Source organism: Carlito syrichta, unplaced genomic scaffold, assembly GCF_000164805.1.
Source record: "Carlito syrichta isolate Samal-C Ts95f unplaced genomic scaffold, Tarsius_syrichta-2.0.1 Scaffold315477, whole genome shotgun sequence".
NCBI lineage: Eukaryota > Metazoa > Chordata > Mammalia > Primates > Tarsiidae > Carlito > Carlito syrichta.
This window is the reverse complement of record NW_007259573.1, coordinates 971401-983908: the sequence shown is the minus strand read 5'-3', so window position 1 is coordinate 983908 and position 12508 is coordinate 971401. Positions and strand designations below refer to the sequence as shown.

The 12508-nt window shown below is 40.0% G+C and overlaps 1 protein-coding gene across 1 annotated transcript in view; it reads left to right on the top strand.

Moving 5' to 3' along the window:
- Positions 1-12508, top strand: part of UMPS (uridine monophosphate synthetase) — a 15203-nt gene continuing 2695 nt past the window's right edge. Inside the window, exons 1-5 of the mRNA XM_008072875.2 lie at positions 1-205; positions 2992-3145; positions 5230-5901; positions 7916-8091; positions 10186-10300. Coding sequence (XP_008071066.1) covers positions 50-205; positions 2992-3145; positions 5230-5901; positions 7916-8091; positions 10186-10300 — 1273 coding nt within the window. The 5' untranslated portion in view covers positions 1-49. The remainder of the gene's footprint in view (positions 206-2991; positions 3146-5229; positions 5902-7915; positions 8092-10185; positions 10301-12508) is intronic.

Genomic DNA, 12508 nt, shown 5'->3' with positions numbered 1-12508 from the left:
CGCTGCCGGGCGCGCCTTGGGTTTTGCAGCGAACCGGAAGTGCGGGAAGATGGCGGCCGCTGGAGCAGTTTTGGGCCCACTCGTGACGGAGCTGTACGATGTGCAGGCTTTCAAGTTTGGGAACTTCGTGCTGAAGAGTGGAATCTCCTCCCCCGTCTATATCGATCTGCGGGGCATCGTGTCTCGACCGCGCCTTCTGAATCAGGTATTAGTCCGGGAAGGGAAGAACCGGGCTAAGTGGCGGGAAGGGGACCAGGAAAAGGGAGGGGGTGACAGGAGTTAGGTCGTGGGACGAGAGCAAAGGAACCAAGCAGGCGGGTCGACCCCGGTGTTGGCCTGGGGAGTAGGCGTGAGAAGCACAGCGGCGAGTGGTTGTTGGCTCTTAGAGAGCAGCCGGTTCTTTGACCTGGGCGTAGACACGTGCTTTGCAAGAGTCCGGAAACTCAGTTTGGTGCCCTGTCTAGCACCGAAGTACTTGAATGAATTTCTGTTTGACCCCAAGAAAATTGGACTTGGGGAAAAAGGAAAAGTTGTGTGGGCGGTGAATTTAGTCACTGGTCTGTTACTTGTGAGAAAAGAAGCTCAGAGCAGTCTGAGCTATGTGAGGCATGCAAATATATCAGGATCAGAGAGATATGAGTATGGGACTTCAGTTACGCTCCTGCACGCATCCCCAGAGGCATTGTGATACAAAGAACTAGGTATAGCCAGTTAATAGTTTATTTTATTTAGCCTTTTTTTAGAGATCGTCTTGCTTTGTCGCCAGCAGGAGTGCAGTGTCGTTATCATAGCTCACTGCGGCCTTGAACTCTTGGGCTCAAGCAATCATCCCGCCTCACCCTCCCTAGCAGCTGGCACTGCAGGCGCTAGCTTATGTTATTTTAGTGTAAATTCTTGGTGAACAACTTAGGAACTGCTTCTTTTCCTTTGAAAATTCTCTTGGCTACACTTGTAACTGTTGCTAACTGAAGCCTCTATTCAGGGCAACTTGAATTTATGCTTCCGTGTTACGCTCCTTAAACTTGGCCCAAATAAACTCTCTTTTATATTAATTGTACCTCAGCTTCTTCCTTTTAGGTCAACACTTAGAACGACTGTTGATTGGAGAGGGGTATTCAGTTTTGCTTTGTGTGGCTAGGAACAAGAATTAGGCCACAAGGTGGACATTTCAGGGAAGCAGTTTTTGGTCAATATAAGGAAAAATTTTGTACAAATTCGAGACTTTTTACACAGTGCTTCTCAAACTTTGAGTACTTAGGAATTGCCTGGGAATTTTATTACAATGCAGAATCCAGTTCAGTAGGTCTGAGACAGGGCCTTTTATATATTTCTAGCAAGGTGCCCACTCAAACTGCAGACCACACTTTGAGTGGGAGAATGTAAAATGTGTGTCCAACAGAGTTGCTACTAGCCACTTGTGAATATTGAGCAGTGTGAATTTTTAATTTTAAATAGTCTTATGGGGCTAGTGGACATAATCTAAGATTGTCCAATCTATATATTGGCCAGCACAGATGTAGAACATTTCTGTCATCATGTTATACTATTAACTTCTCACCATCCAGGATCTTGCAGTAGTGCTAATTATCAGTGTGGAGAAAGTGAATTGTTAAAGATTTTCTAATGAAAAATTGTCTTTTGTTAACAAGTCAGTTAACAAAAACTTGTTTTTTTTAAGCTAGAGCATGGTGTGTATGTGATTTTGGTAATTAATTGGGAAGGAGTACAAAACATGGAGAGTCCTAACTATAACAAATCTCCTTTTCATATCTACTTATGTGAATAGAGTTTCTCAGCATTTACACCCCAAAAGTGTGATAGAATTTATACCAAACTCTAAGTTCCTGGTAATAAGTCATATTTGACTAGTATTATGTATACATTAGTGTACATAAACTAATTGGAGAGGAAAGATAGCATTTCTCTCACTAAGAAAGCATTTCCAAAATTTTTTTTGTGTCTGTCAAAATTTGCAGATTATATTTTAATTAATTATAATTTTAATGATATGCAGAAGAATTCTTAATGGACACTTAGGATCATAGGGAATTTTTTTATTACAATTTCGAATTTCAGTTAACATAGATACAGAGAAGTATGATAGTGGGATCAGTAAAAGCTTTTCAAGTTTAAGTATACATTGCATTAGAATAAAATTCTGTGGACATAGTGGAGTGAAAACTGAGTTAGAAAAATATGCTAAAATTTTCCAACTTTCGTAGTCTAGCGGTTTCTTTTTAATTTTTTTAAATGAAGATATGGTGATTGTCAAATCACTTTAGCATTTGGATTCCAAGTGTTTTTGTTAAAAAGAGTGATATAACAGTTCCAAAATAATGTTAATGTTTTTAGTACTAGAAATTACATTCCTTGCAACTTAAAAATATGTATAGATTTTTAAATAGTTAGAAGTGCTGAAGTAAATTTTTTAAAAAACTTATAATCTAGTTCATGAAGCACCTCATTGATTGTTTGCCTTTTTAAAAATAAATAAGGTGATGTTGGGTGTGAACATGCATTCTAACATCAAAATGTGATGATTTATGTGGAAAAGGAGATTATAAAATAGTACTTTATACAACAGGCTCTGTATTTATAAAACTTCTTAATTGAAGACTTCTTTCAGAAAATACAGCTAAAAGGTTTAGGTACTTAAAGCATAATAGATTTCTAAGGGAAACTGGAAAGTCAGAGGCTATCCTTAGTATTTGAGGTCAACATTAAGATGTTTCCCAACACATCTCATGTTACCTTCAGAACAGACCGTGAGTTTAGCTGAGTAGGTTTATTCTTATGTTTTTAGATTTATATGTGAATACTAGGACTTATGAAGTGGATTATTGAATAAAAAGGCTTTTGGGTATATTTCTCCGATTAGGTTTGAGACTAACCTCCACTAGGTTATTACTGTCTTTAATGTTATGTTGTTACATGATTTATACACCATTTAAAATGGTAATAATAGTAGTTTATGTGTTCATTTTCTTACAGGTTTCAGATATTTTATTTCAAACTGCCCAAAATGCGAGGATTAGTTTTGACACTGTGTGTGGAGTACCTTACACAGCTTTGCCATTGGCTACAGTTATCTGTTCAACTAATCAAATTCCAATGCTTATTAGAAGGAAAGAAACAAAGGATTATGGTAAGATAAAAGTATCATATGCGTTAAGTTAATTAATCTATAACCTGATACTGTTAGAATTTTTTTCTTTTCTATACACTGGTGTTTTACCAGAGTGATCTTGAATACTCTTCGTCCTTTAAGTTATTGCCTGTGAAACTTTTTAACTGTTGCTATAAATTGCCTTCCTGTCCTTTAAAGTCTAGGGGTGAAAGGCATTGTATTGATTAGCTATTGAAAAAAGGCGCTTTTTTGGTACCATTTCTGTGAGACCCAAGCATTTTTTTAACCAGCCCTTTCCTCCACTAGAATGTTCCAAGAGCAAGTACTTTCCAAGTATGTTTTAAACTACCTGAAGAATCATACATGAATAAAATTACTGTAGCAAAGCAATGTAAACACCTCCAGGAGTTTTTTGTTTTGTTTTGTTTTGCGGGTTCATGGGAATAGGATATTAGGTGGCTTGCTTTAAAATCTGAAAATTAATCTTGATTTTAAGAAATTAATGGTCTTTTTTGTTTTGTTTTATGTTGGTATGGTAGCGTTTTGTTACATTTTTTGGAAATGAGTCCTTTTACAGATGCATTTTTAATGTGTTTTATGATGAAATCATGTCATGTCTGAGATTTACTTCTAAAAATAATGAGTGGGAAAGATTGTGAGGATATAGATGAAACAAGACTGACCACGAGTTGTTAGATGGTGAGGTTCTGTATTCATAGGTGTTCATTATACTATTTTGTCTACTTTTGTTTTTTTTTTTTATTTTTGAAATTGACAATATAGAAAAATATTTAGTCGAGTTTTTGCTGCTTAAGGACACAGCGTTAGATTTTTTTGAGCTAATTATCTACATGAATTCTTACCCATAAAAAAAACTATTTTGTGAAGGCCAGAGGATTGCCTAAGTCCAGGGTTCGAGACCAGCCTGGGCAACTAAGTGGGACCTCATCTCTGCAATAAATAAAAAAATTTGCTGGGTGTGGTGGTGCATGCCTGTAATTCCAGCTACTTGGAAGGCTGAGGTGGAAAATCCTGAGCCCAGCAGGTCGAGGCTGCAGTGGCTGTGAGCGTGCCACTGCACTCCAGCCTGGGGGACAGAGTGAGACTCCAACTCAAAAAAAAAATAACTGGTAGGGGAAAATATAAAGATGAGTCTATAAAGCCTATAGCCTGAGTTATTTATGTTTTGTACATTATATGAAAATAGTCTATAATAGGGCTTGGGGTAGAGAAGTATAGATTTAGTCACATTACAGTATATAATTTTTTCAATTGTGGTAATGAATCTAAATGATTGTTGAATGTTTTTCCTTCAGACGCTGTAGCTTCAAAAAGCCAATTATTTGACTGATCTTGAATGATGAACTTGTAATATTTGCTGATGGAAAAAGTAATGATTTCATTGATGATACTGGATTATTCTCTTTCATAACAGCCTTGATCTAGATGATATTGGTGTAAGAAACTCCATATTTGAAAATTCAGCCGGGCTCAGTGGCTCAGCCTGTAATCCCACGCTTTGGGAGGCTGAGGTGAGTGGATTGCCTGAGCCCGCGGGTTCGAGACCTGCCTGGGTAACTTGGTGAGACCTCATCTCTACAGTATATCAAAAAATCAGCCGGACATGGGAGCGCGTGCCTGTAATTCTGGCTACTCGGAAGGCTGAGGTGGAAGGATTGCCGGAGCCCAGTGGGTCGAGGCTGCAGTGGCCAGGAGCGGCCACTGCACTCCAGTCTGGGCGACAGAGTGAGACTCCAACTCAAAAAAAAAAAAAGAAAAGAAAATTCAATCATAAAGCACATTAAGTAATGTTTATTTACACTGCAAAATAAGTGACTTGCTTTATTATAATATTCTATGTGTGTAACTGGCAATTTTGGGATACAAAGACACTGAGCAAAACGGTCTTCATGGCATTTTGAAGATTCATCAGGTATAAAGATAAAGTAGCTCCAAAGTAGATAATCAGCAAGTAAGGTTTAGATCATGTACCTCTTCATAAGTGCATACCAAATTTATACCACAATATACTCCTTGAATTGACTGAAGTTTTTATCTAGGTGTTTACAAATTCAGAATCAACAGGACTTTTTCTTTTCTAGGTACTAAACGTCTTGTAGAAGGAGCTGTTAATCCAGGAGAAACCTGTCTAATCATTGAAGATGTTGTCACCAGTGGATCAAGTGTTTTGGAAACTGTTGAGGTCCTTCGGAAGGAGGGCTTGAAGGTTACTGATGCTATAGTGCTGTTGGATAGAGAGCAGGGAGGCAAGGACAAGTTGCAGGAGCGTGGGATCCGTCTCCACTCAGTGTGTACCTTGTCCCAAATGCTGGAGATTCTCAAGGAGCAGAAGAAAATTGATGCTGAAATGGTTGGGAGAGTGAAGAGATTTATTCAGGAGAATATTTTTGTGGCATCTAACCATAACAATTCTCTCCCTCCTGTAACGAAAACACCCAAAGAACTCAGCTTTGGTGCACGTGCAGAGCTGCCTGGGATCCACCCAGTTGCATCGAAGCTTCTCAGGCTTATGCAAAAGAAAGAGACCAATCTGTGTCTGTCTGCTGATGTTTCAGAGGCCAGAGAGCTGTTGCAACTGGCAGATTCTTTAGGGCCCAGCATCTGCTTGCTCAAGACCCATGTAGATATTTTGAATGATTTTACTCTGGATGTGATGAAGGAGTTGACAACTGTGGCAAAACGTCATGAGTTCTTAATATTTGAAGACCGGAAATTTGCAGATATAGGAAACACAGTAAAAAAGCAGTATGAAGGTAAGTATATTATTCAGGAATCTGCAAGAACCAGAAATCCAGCCTAAACTGACTGCAGAAAAAGAGGAAATGCTCACACAACTGAAAGGCCATTCATAGAGCAGACAGTCAAGTGTAGTTGGATCCAGGAACTCATGTGGTATCTTCTGGACTTGGCTTTCTCTCCATGTCTCAGTTTTGCTTTCTTCTCTGCTAACTTCTTAGGTAGGCATACTCCATGTACCTACCCCAAACTAGCCACTGTAGCCTGGGTTGTAGAATACCTTCATTAGCTAGCTAGGTAATAGCTCTGTAACTGTGAGGTTGCTAACTCGAGTTAAACTTCTTTAATTGAGAACCCAGCAGGGATAGTTTCCCTAAAGAAAATGGATGTTCTGATACCAGAAGGGTACATGGTTCTGGGCAGACAGAAATGTCAGATGTTGACCCCCAGCAGAATATGATGAGTTTTTAATGAAAAATTACAGCTATAGAAATAATGAAAAAGCAGTGTGATGGTAAGATTTATTTCTAGCAGAAGGTAGGTTGATACATACTTTTGAAAAAAAAAGATGTTTCGGCCGAACTCAGTGGCTCAGCCTGTAATACCGTGCTTTGGGAGCCTGAGGTGAGTGGATTGCCTGAGCCCGTGGGTTCGAGACCCGCCTGGGCAACTTGGCGAGACCTCATCTCTACAATAAATCGAAAATTAGCCGGGCGTGGTAGCATGCGCCTGTAGTTCCAGCTACTTGGAAGACTGAGGCGGAAGGATTGCTGGAGCCCAGCAGGTCAAGGCTGCAGTGGCCATGAGTGGCCACTGCACTCCAGTCTGAGTGACAGTGAGACTCCAACTCAAAAAAAAAAAAAAAAAGAAAGATGTTTCTTATATCAGAGACTCAAAGTAGTGCATGTGTTGGGTGAAAAAAATGCTTAGTTTCTGTTGCTCATTCTTCTATGCAAATTTCTGTCAGTTTTTACAAGGTGGGATCATACTATATATAGCGTATGCTTTTTTCTTTTAACTTTATAACATTTGGTCACTTTATTTAACAGTTTTTGTAGGTATTTTTTTTGCTTAAAGTAGTGCATGCATATTCTTAAGCTGTTTCTTTAGAATAGGTTTGTCTGTAAGTGACTTTATCTGCTTAAGATGTCCTACCATTGTTACATTACTTAGCTTAATTTAGCCTATTGACTGGTGTTAAAGTTACACAAACTTTCTTGCGTTTGCATATGGGTTTTTCTAAAATCAGGGTTTTTACTGTCAGCTTTTAAAATGACTGTAACTGCCTGTTGAATTTAGAATAGCTAAAGAGAGCTAAGGAACATACAGAAATATTGAAAGTGAAGCTGCTGAGAGGTCCCTGCAAAGAAAATTTGTTATCTTCAAGAGAAATTTTGAAATGTCAGTATCCTTGACCACAATAAATGTATGTCTTCACAGAGTCGCTTTTTTATTAGTTGGAGTCTCACGCAGTCACCCAGGCTAGAGTGCAGTGGCACGCTCATGGCCACCCCAGCATCGACTGCCTGGGCTCAGGCGATCCTTCTGCCTCAGCCTTCCAAGTAGCCGGAACTACAGGCACGCACTACCACACTTGGCTAACTGTTTGATGTATTGTAGAGATGAGGTCTCAATATTTTGCCCAGGCAGTTCTTGAACCCGTGGACTCAGGCAATCCTCTCACCTCGGCCACCGTGCCCAGCTTGGAGTCCCTTTCTAATTGCATGAGCTTTATTGATAGTCACAAACTTTAGCTTGCAAGGAAAACAATCTTATCAGTGTTCCTGATAAACCAAGTGCAGAACTTGAAGTTTTTTTCTCCCTGTGTTCTCTGACCCAGCTGCTAGGAAGACAGATATATTTTTTACAGGAGGATCCATGCATCCACTGATAATCACTAAAGTTCTTGAAGTATTTGACTCTTTCCTTTAACATGTTACTGGGAGATTATTTTATATTGTAGTTGGTTGGTTGGACAAGAGGTTAGAGGTTTTTATTTGAAAGCTGTAAACCTCTTTCTTCCCTTCTTAGGTGGTGTCTTTAAAATAGCTTCTTGGGCAGATCTAGTAAATGCTCATGTGGTGCCAGGCTCAGGAATTGTGAAAGGCCTGCAAGAAGTGGGCCTGCCTTTGCATCGGGGGTGCCTGCTCGTTGCAGAAATGAGCTCTGCTGGTTCCCTGGCCACTGGAAGCTACACTCAAGCAGCGGTAAGTGATGGAGGAATTGGGGTGAGAGAAGGCCAGGACTGTTACACTGCATGCTACAGGGCAAGAGAATATCTTAACCTGGGATCTATGGAACCTGCTCCAAAAATTCAGCTCTTGACAATGTGGCAATATATTCATTTCTAGTTGGATGGAGTTCCTTGATAGTTAATAGTATTTGGTATCTTACAGTGGAAACTTAAAGAATTTGAATTGTACTCTGAGAGAAACTTTGAGACAGATAGTCAAATAAACATCTACATATGCCTACCTGGACTTTAAAATAGTTGTCTTTTTCATCTCACCATGAGTTGAGAGTGAAGATAAGAGCTTCCCAGACACGCAGTTTCTCAGAATCTCAAGTCTAAGAGATGTACATTCTCATGATAGCACCTACGTGAAATGACTTTCTTTTTTTCTGTCTTTGATATTGATTGGCTTTATGTGGGAAAGCTCTTTTCTAGATCCTGATGCATTGTTTCCTTCAGTAATTCTTCCATTATTAAAAGTTATACCAGTCAGGTGCAGTGGCTCATGCTTCTAATCCCAGCACTTTGGGAAGCGGAAGCGAGAGGATTGCCCGAGTCCAGGGGTTCGAGACCAGCTTGGGTAACTTGGTGAGACCACATTTCTACAATAAATCAAAAAATTAGCCAGGCATGATAGCATACATCTGTCGTAGTTCTAGCTACTTGGAAGGCTGAGGCAGAAGGGTTGCCTGAGCCCAGTGGGCCGAGGCTGTGGTAGCTGTGAGTGTGCCACTGCACCCCAGCCTGGCCAACAGAGTGAGGCTCCTACTCAAAAAAGTTAAACCGCCATGCATGTTAATGCTCACTCCCCACCCCATTTCTATCCCTGCATGTCAAAGCAGATATGAGATGGATAAAAGTTCTCCTTTATATTTTCCTCTGGGTGAATTTCATAGTTGGGTAGTCATTTAGAGAGATGGATAAGTCGCCTTTATATAGATATTTTAAAGAATATATTACTGTTAAAAATTGTAATAGGAATTTTTTGTTTTCTTATTATTTCAAAGATTGTATATGGAGCTGTTAAGAACTCACATGGCCGAGTCTCACAAGCAGAGGCACAGTTAGTCACTTCTAATATTTGACATCATGGGAGTCTGGGTCTGGCTCAAAGAGACACGACTTGTTTGTTGGTGGTCATACTAGGTGGCAAAAATGAAACTGAGTATCAGAAGAGCCAAATCAGAAAGCCAGGCAAACCTTCTAAAGAAACTTTTATAAATGTTAGGTAATAGTATAGAAATTGGGGAGACTAGTTAATAGCAAATGTTAAAGAAGAGGGAAAGCAGTAGATGGGAGAGACTTTTTTTAACTCTTGAAAACATAGCTGTTTTTTATATGATGGCTGCCCTTGGGTATGGAATTCCCTGTGTAGTTAGGCAATAAGCCTTGAATGTGGTTTCATACCTTTATAATGTGTTTTAGAGAATTCTCCCCAAATGCTTTTTAGAAGTAGGTGGGTCACCAAGCATTATTACAAATAAGTTATTATGGCTGGGCTTGGTGGTGCAGCCTGTAATTCCAGCACTTTGGGAGGCCGAAGCGAATGGACTGCCTGAGCCCGCAGGTTCGAGACTAGCCCAGGCAACTTGGCCAAACCTCATCTCTACAATAAGTTAAAAATTAGCTGGGTGTGGTAGTGTGCACCTGTAGTCCAGTTACTTGGAATACTGAGGCAGAAGGATCGCCAGAGCCCAGCAGGTTGATGCTCATGTGGTCATGAGTATGCCACTGCACTCCAACCTGGGCAACAGAGTGAAACTCCAACTCAAAATAAAAAGACAAATAAGTAATTATGTAGTGTCTTAAATACACATAGTATAGGATTTTTGGTTTTATGTATGGCTAGTTGGGGGAAGGGATGGGAAAGAGTCATCTCAGGGTCTTAATGAAGCAAGCATGTTTCAACATGATTCATCTCTAAGATGATACAGTCGATTTATATATAATATGAAATGAAAAAAGGCATCTATAATATAGCAACTAATAAAGTAGATTTTTTTGTGGAAAATATTATTCTGTGTGATTAATTATTTTTTTATAATATGTCCTATTACCTTTCATTTAGGTTAGAATGGCGGAGGAACACTCTGAATTCGTGGTGGGTTTTATTTCTGGCTCCCGAGTAAGCATGAAACCAGAATTTCTTCACTTGACTCCAGGAGTTCAGTTAGAAGCAGGAGGTAAATCCATTCATTGGTTGTGGTTCTTCCAAAAATGCTTTTTTACCCACTGCAGACAAAATAAAACTTTGCATGTTGTTATACACTTACTTAAGAGAAGCCTTCTTAGTCTAGAACAATGATGAATGAGCCCTTTGGCCTGCTGATACGGACCCATTTGCAAAACAGCTTGCAGTCTTAATTTTATCATAAACATTTAGAAAGCTGCTTTTCATTGAAACTACCCCCAAAACTGATATTTATAGGTAAGTGTTTCTTAACTGGTGTTCTGAATATACTACCAAAAGCAGGTCTGTGATCAAGAAAGTTTGGAAAATCCTAGGCTACACAAAATTAAACATGTATTTCATTTTTAGAGGACTTGGCAGAGGCTTTGGTGTGCTAATGTCTATTGTGAATCTCCCGTGTGGGGATCTGTGATTCTATCATGTTTCCCAAAGTTACTTGAACATGTAACACTTTCAGTAGCCTGAAAAGTGCAGTTATAGTGGCTAAAAAGCAATGCCAATTTTTTCATGGGTAACCTTTTGTTCAATAAAGGTATAATCTAGGTTATGAAGTATATGAGAGGGCCCCCCCCCCCCAATACCGGAATTATCTTTTGGAAACCGGGGCTCTTGTAGTGTACTTGAAATTTGGATCAAATGGTCAACCAAAGTTTTTATCTGGAAGTTTTGAAAAGGTTGTGCCACGATTTATGGAAGAAACGTCCCAAGTTGTGGCAAACGGGTGACTGGTTCTTCCGCCATGACAACACACCTGCCCACACCGTGCTGAGTGTTCAGCACTTTTTGACCCAAAATGGCATAACCCCTGTGCCCCACCCTCCCTATTCACCCGATCTCGCCCCAGCGATTCTTTTTGTTTCCCTGGATTAAAGAAGTCCTCAAAAGGAAACATCTTGCTGATGTGGACGAGGTAAAACAACAGAAACACTAAACGGCATCAAAATTGACGAGTTCAGAAACTGTTTTGAGCAGTGGAAAAAACATCTACCTTGGTGTATTACATCAAATGGACAGCACTTTGAAAGTGACTGAAGTTTAAACATGTAAGGCAATCTTTTATAAATAAGTCTTGGGTTTTTGGGAGGTTCCCCCCTTGTACGTATTTAAATATACTATGGGACTCGATAAAACTATTTCCGTTTTGAATGAGGAAAAAATGACCTGGAAACATTTTATTTTTCCTGAATTGGTTTTTGTGCAGGAGAGATTGCTCATCACAGTTACTGAATTGGTTCTGTCCCACCTTGTCTTCTTTTTCCTTTTGCAGATTGGGCTTAAGAAGAAGGAGATTGGCACATTTGGGTTCTCAGTTTGCAAAATGATTTAAAATAAAAACAACTGCTTTTCTCCCCTTAGTGGAATTTTTTGGGGTTTACAAAAAAATCTGCTTTTAAAAAAATTGCAAAATCTAAAAGATACCTTTAAAAATAGTAAGGGAAAAGGCAGATTTTATACTAGTCACTCTTATGTAACTCATACCCACCTCTACTTCACATCGTCCTTTCCTCAGCTTGGCTTTCCTCTCCAGAGATAGCCACATAACTGGTGTGATGTGTGTCCTTGGAGACCCCTGACTTCCCATGTACTCATATATGTGCTGGGAGTCTGAAAAATGTTTTGTATGTGTGCAGCTGTGTTACATTTTTACATCTAGAGTTCCTCATTCCTGTTAGCAACTGCATCATGTTTCCTAGTTATAATTAAGCCACAGTGTGTTTAACCATCTCTCTGTGGGTGCATATAGATTGTTGACAGATAGGAAACATCCTTGTATATGTTTTTTTTTCTTTTTTTTTTTTTTGAGTTGGAGTCTCACTTGGTCGCCCAGACTGGAGTGCAGTGGCCACTCCCGGCCACCGCAGCCTCGATCTGCTGGGCTCCGGCGATCCTTCCACCTCAGCATTCCAAGTAGCCAGAATTACAGGCATGCGCTACCACACCCAGCTGATTTTTTGATTTATTGTAGAGATGAGGTCTCGCTGCCCTGGCGGGTCTCGCTGCCCTGGCGGGTCTCGAACCCGCGGGCTCAGGCAATCCACTCACCTCAGCCTCCCAAAGGTGCGGGATTACAGGCTGAGCCACCGAGACCGACAAATTTTTCATTTTTATTGTTAAATTTCTTTTTTTTTTTTGAGTTGGAGTCTCACTCTGTCGCCCAGACTGGAGTGCAGTGGCCGCTCCCGGCCACCGCAGCCTTGAC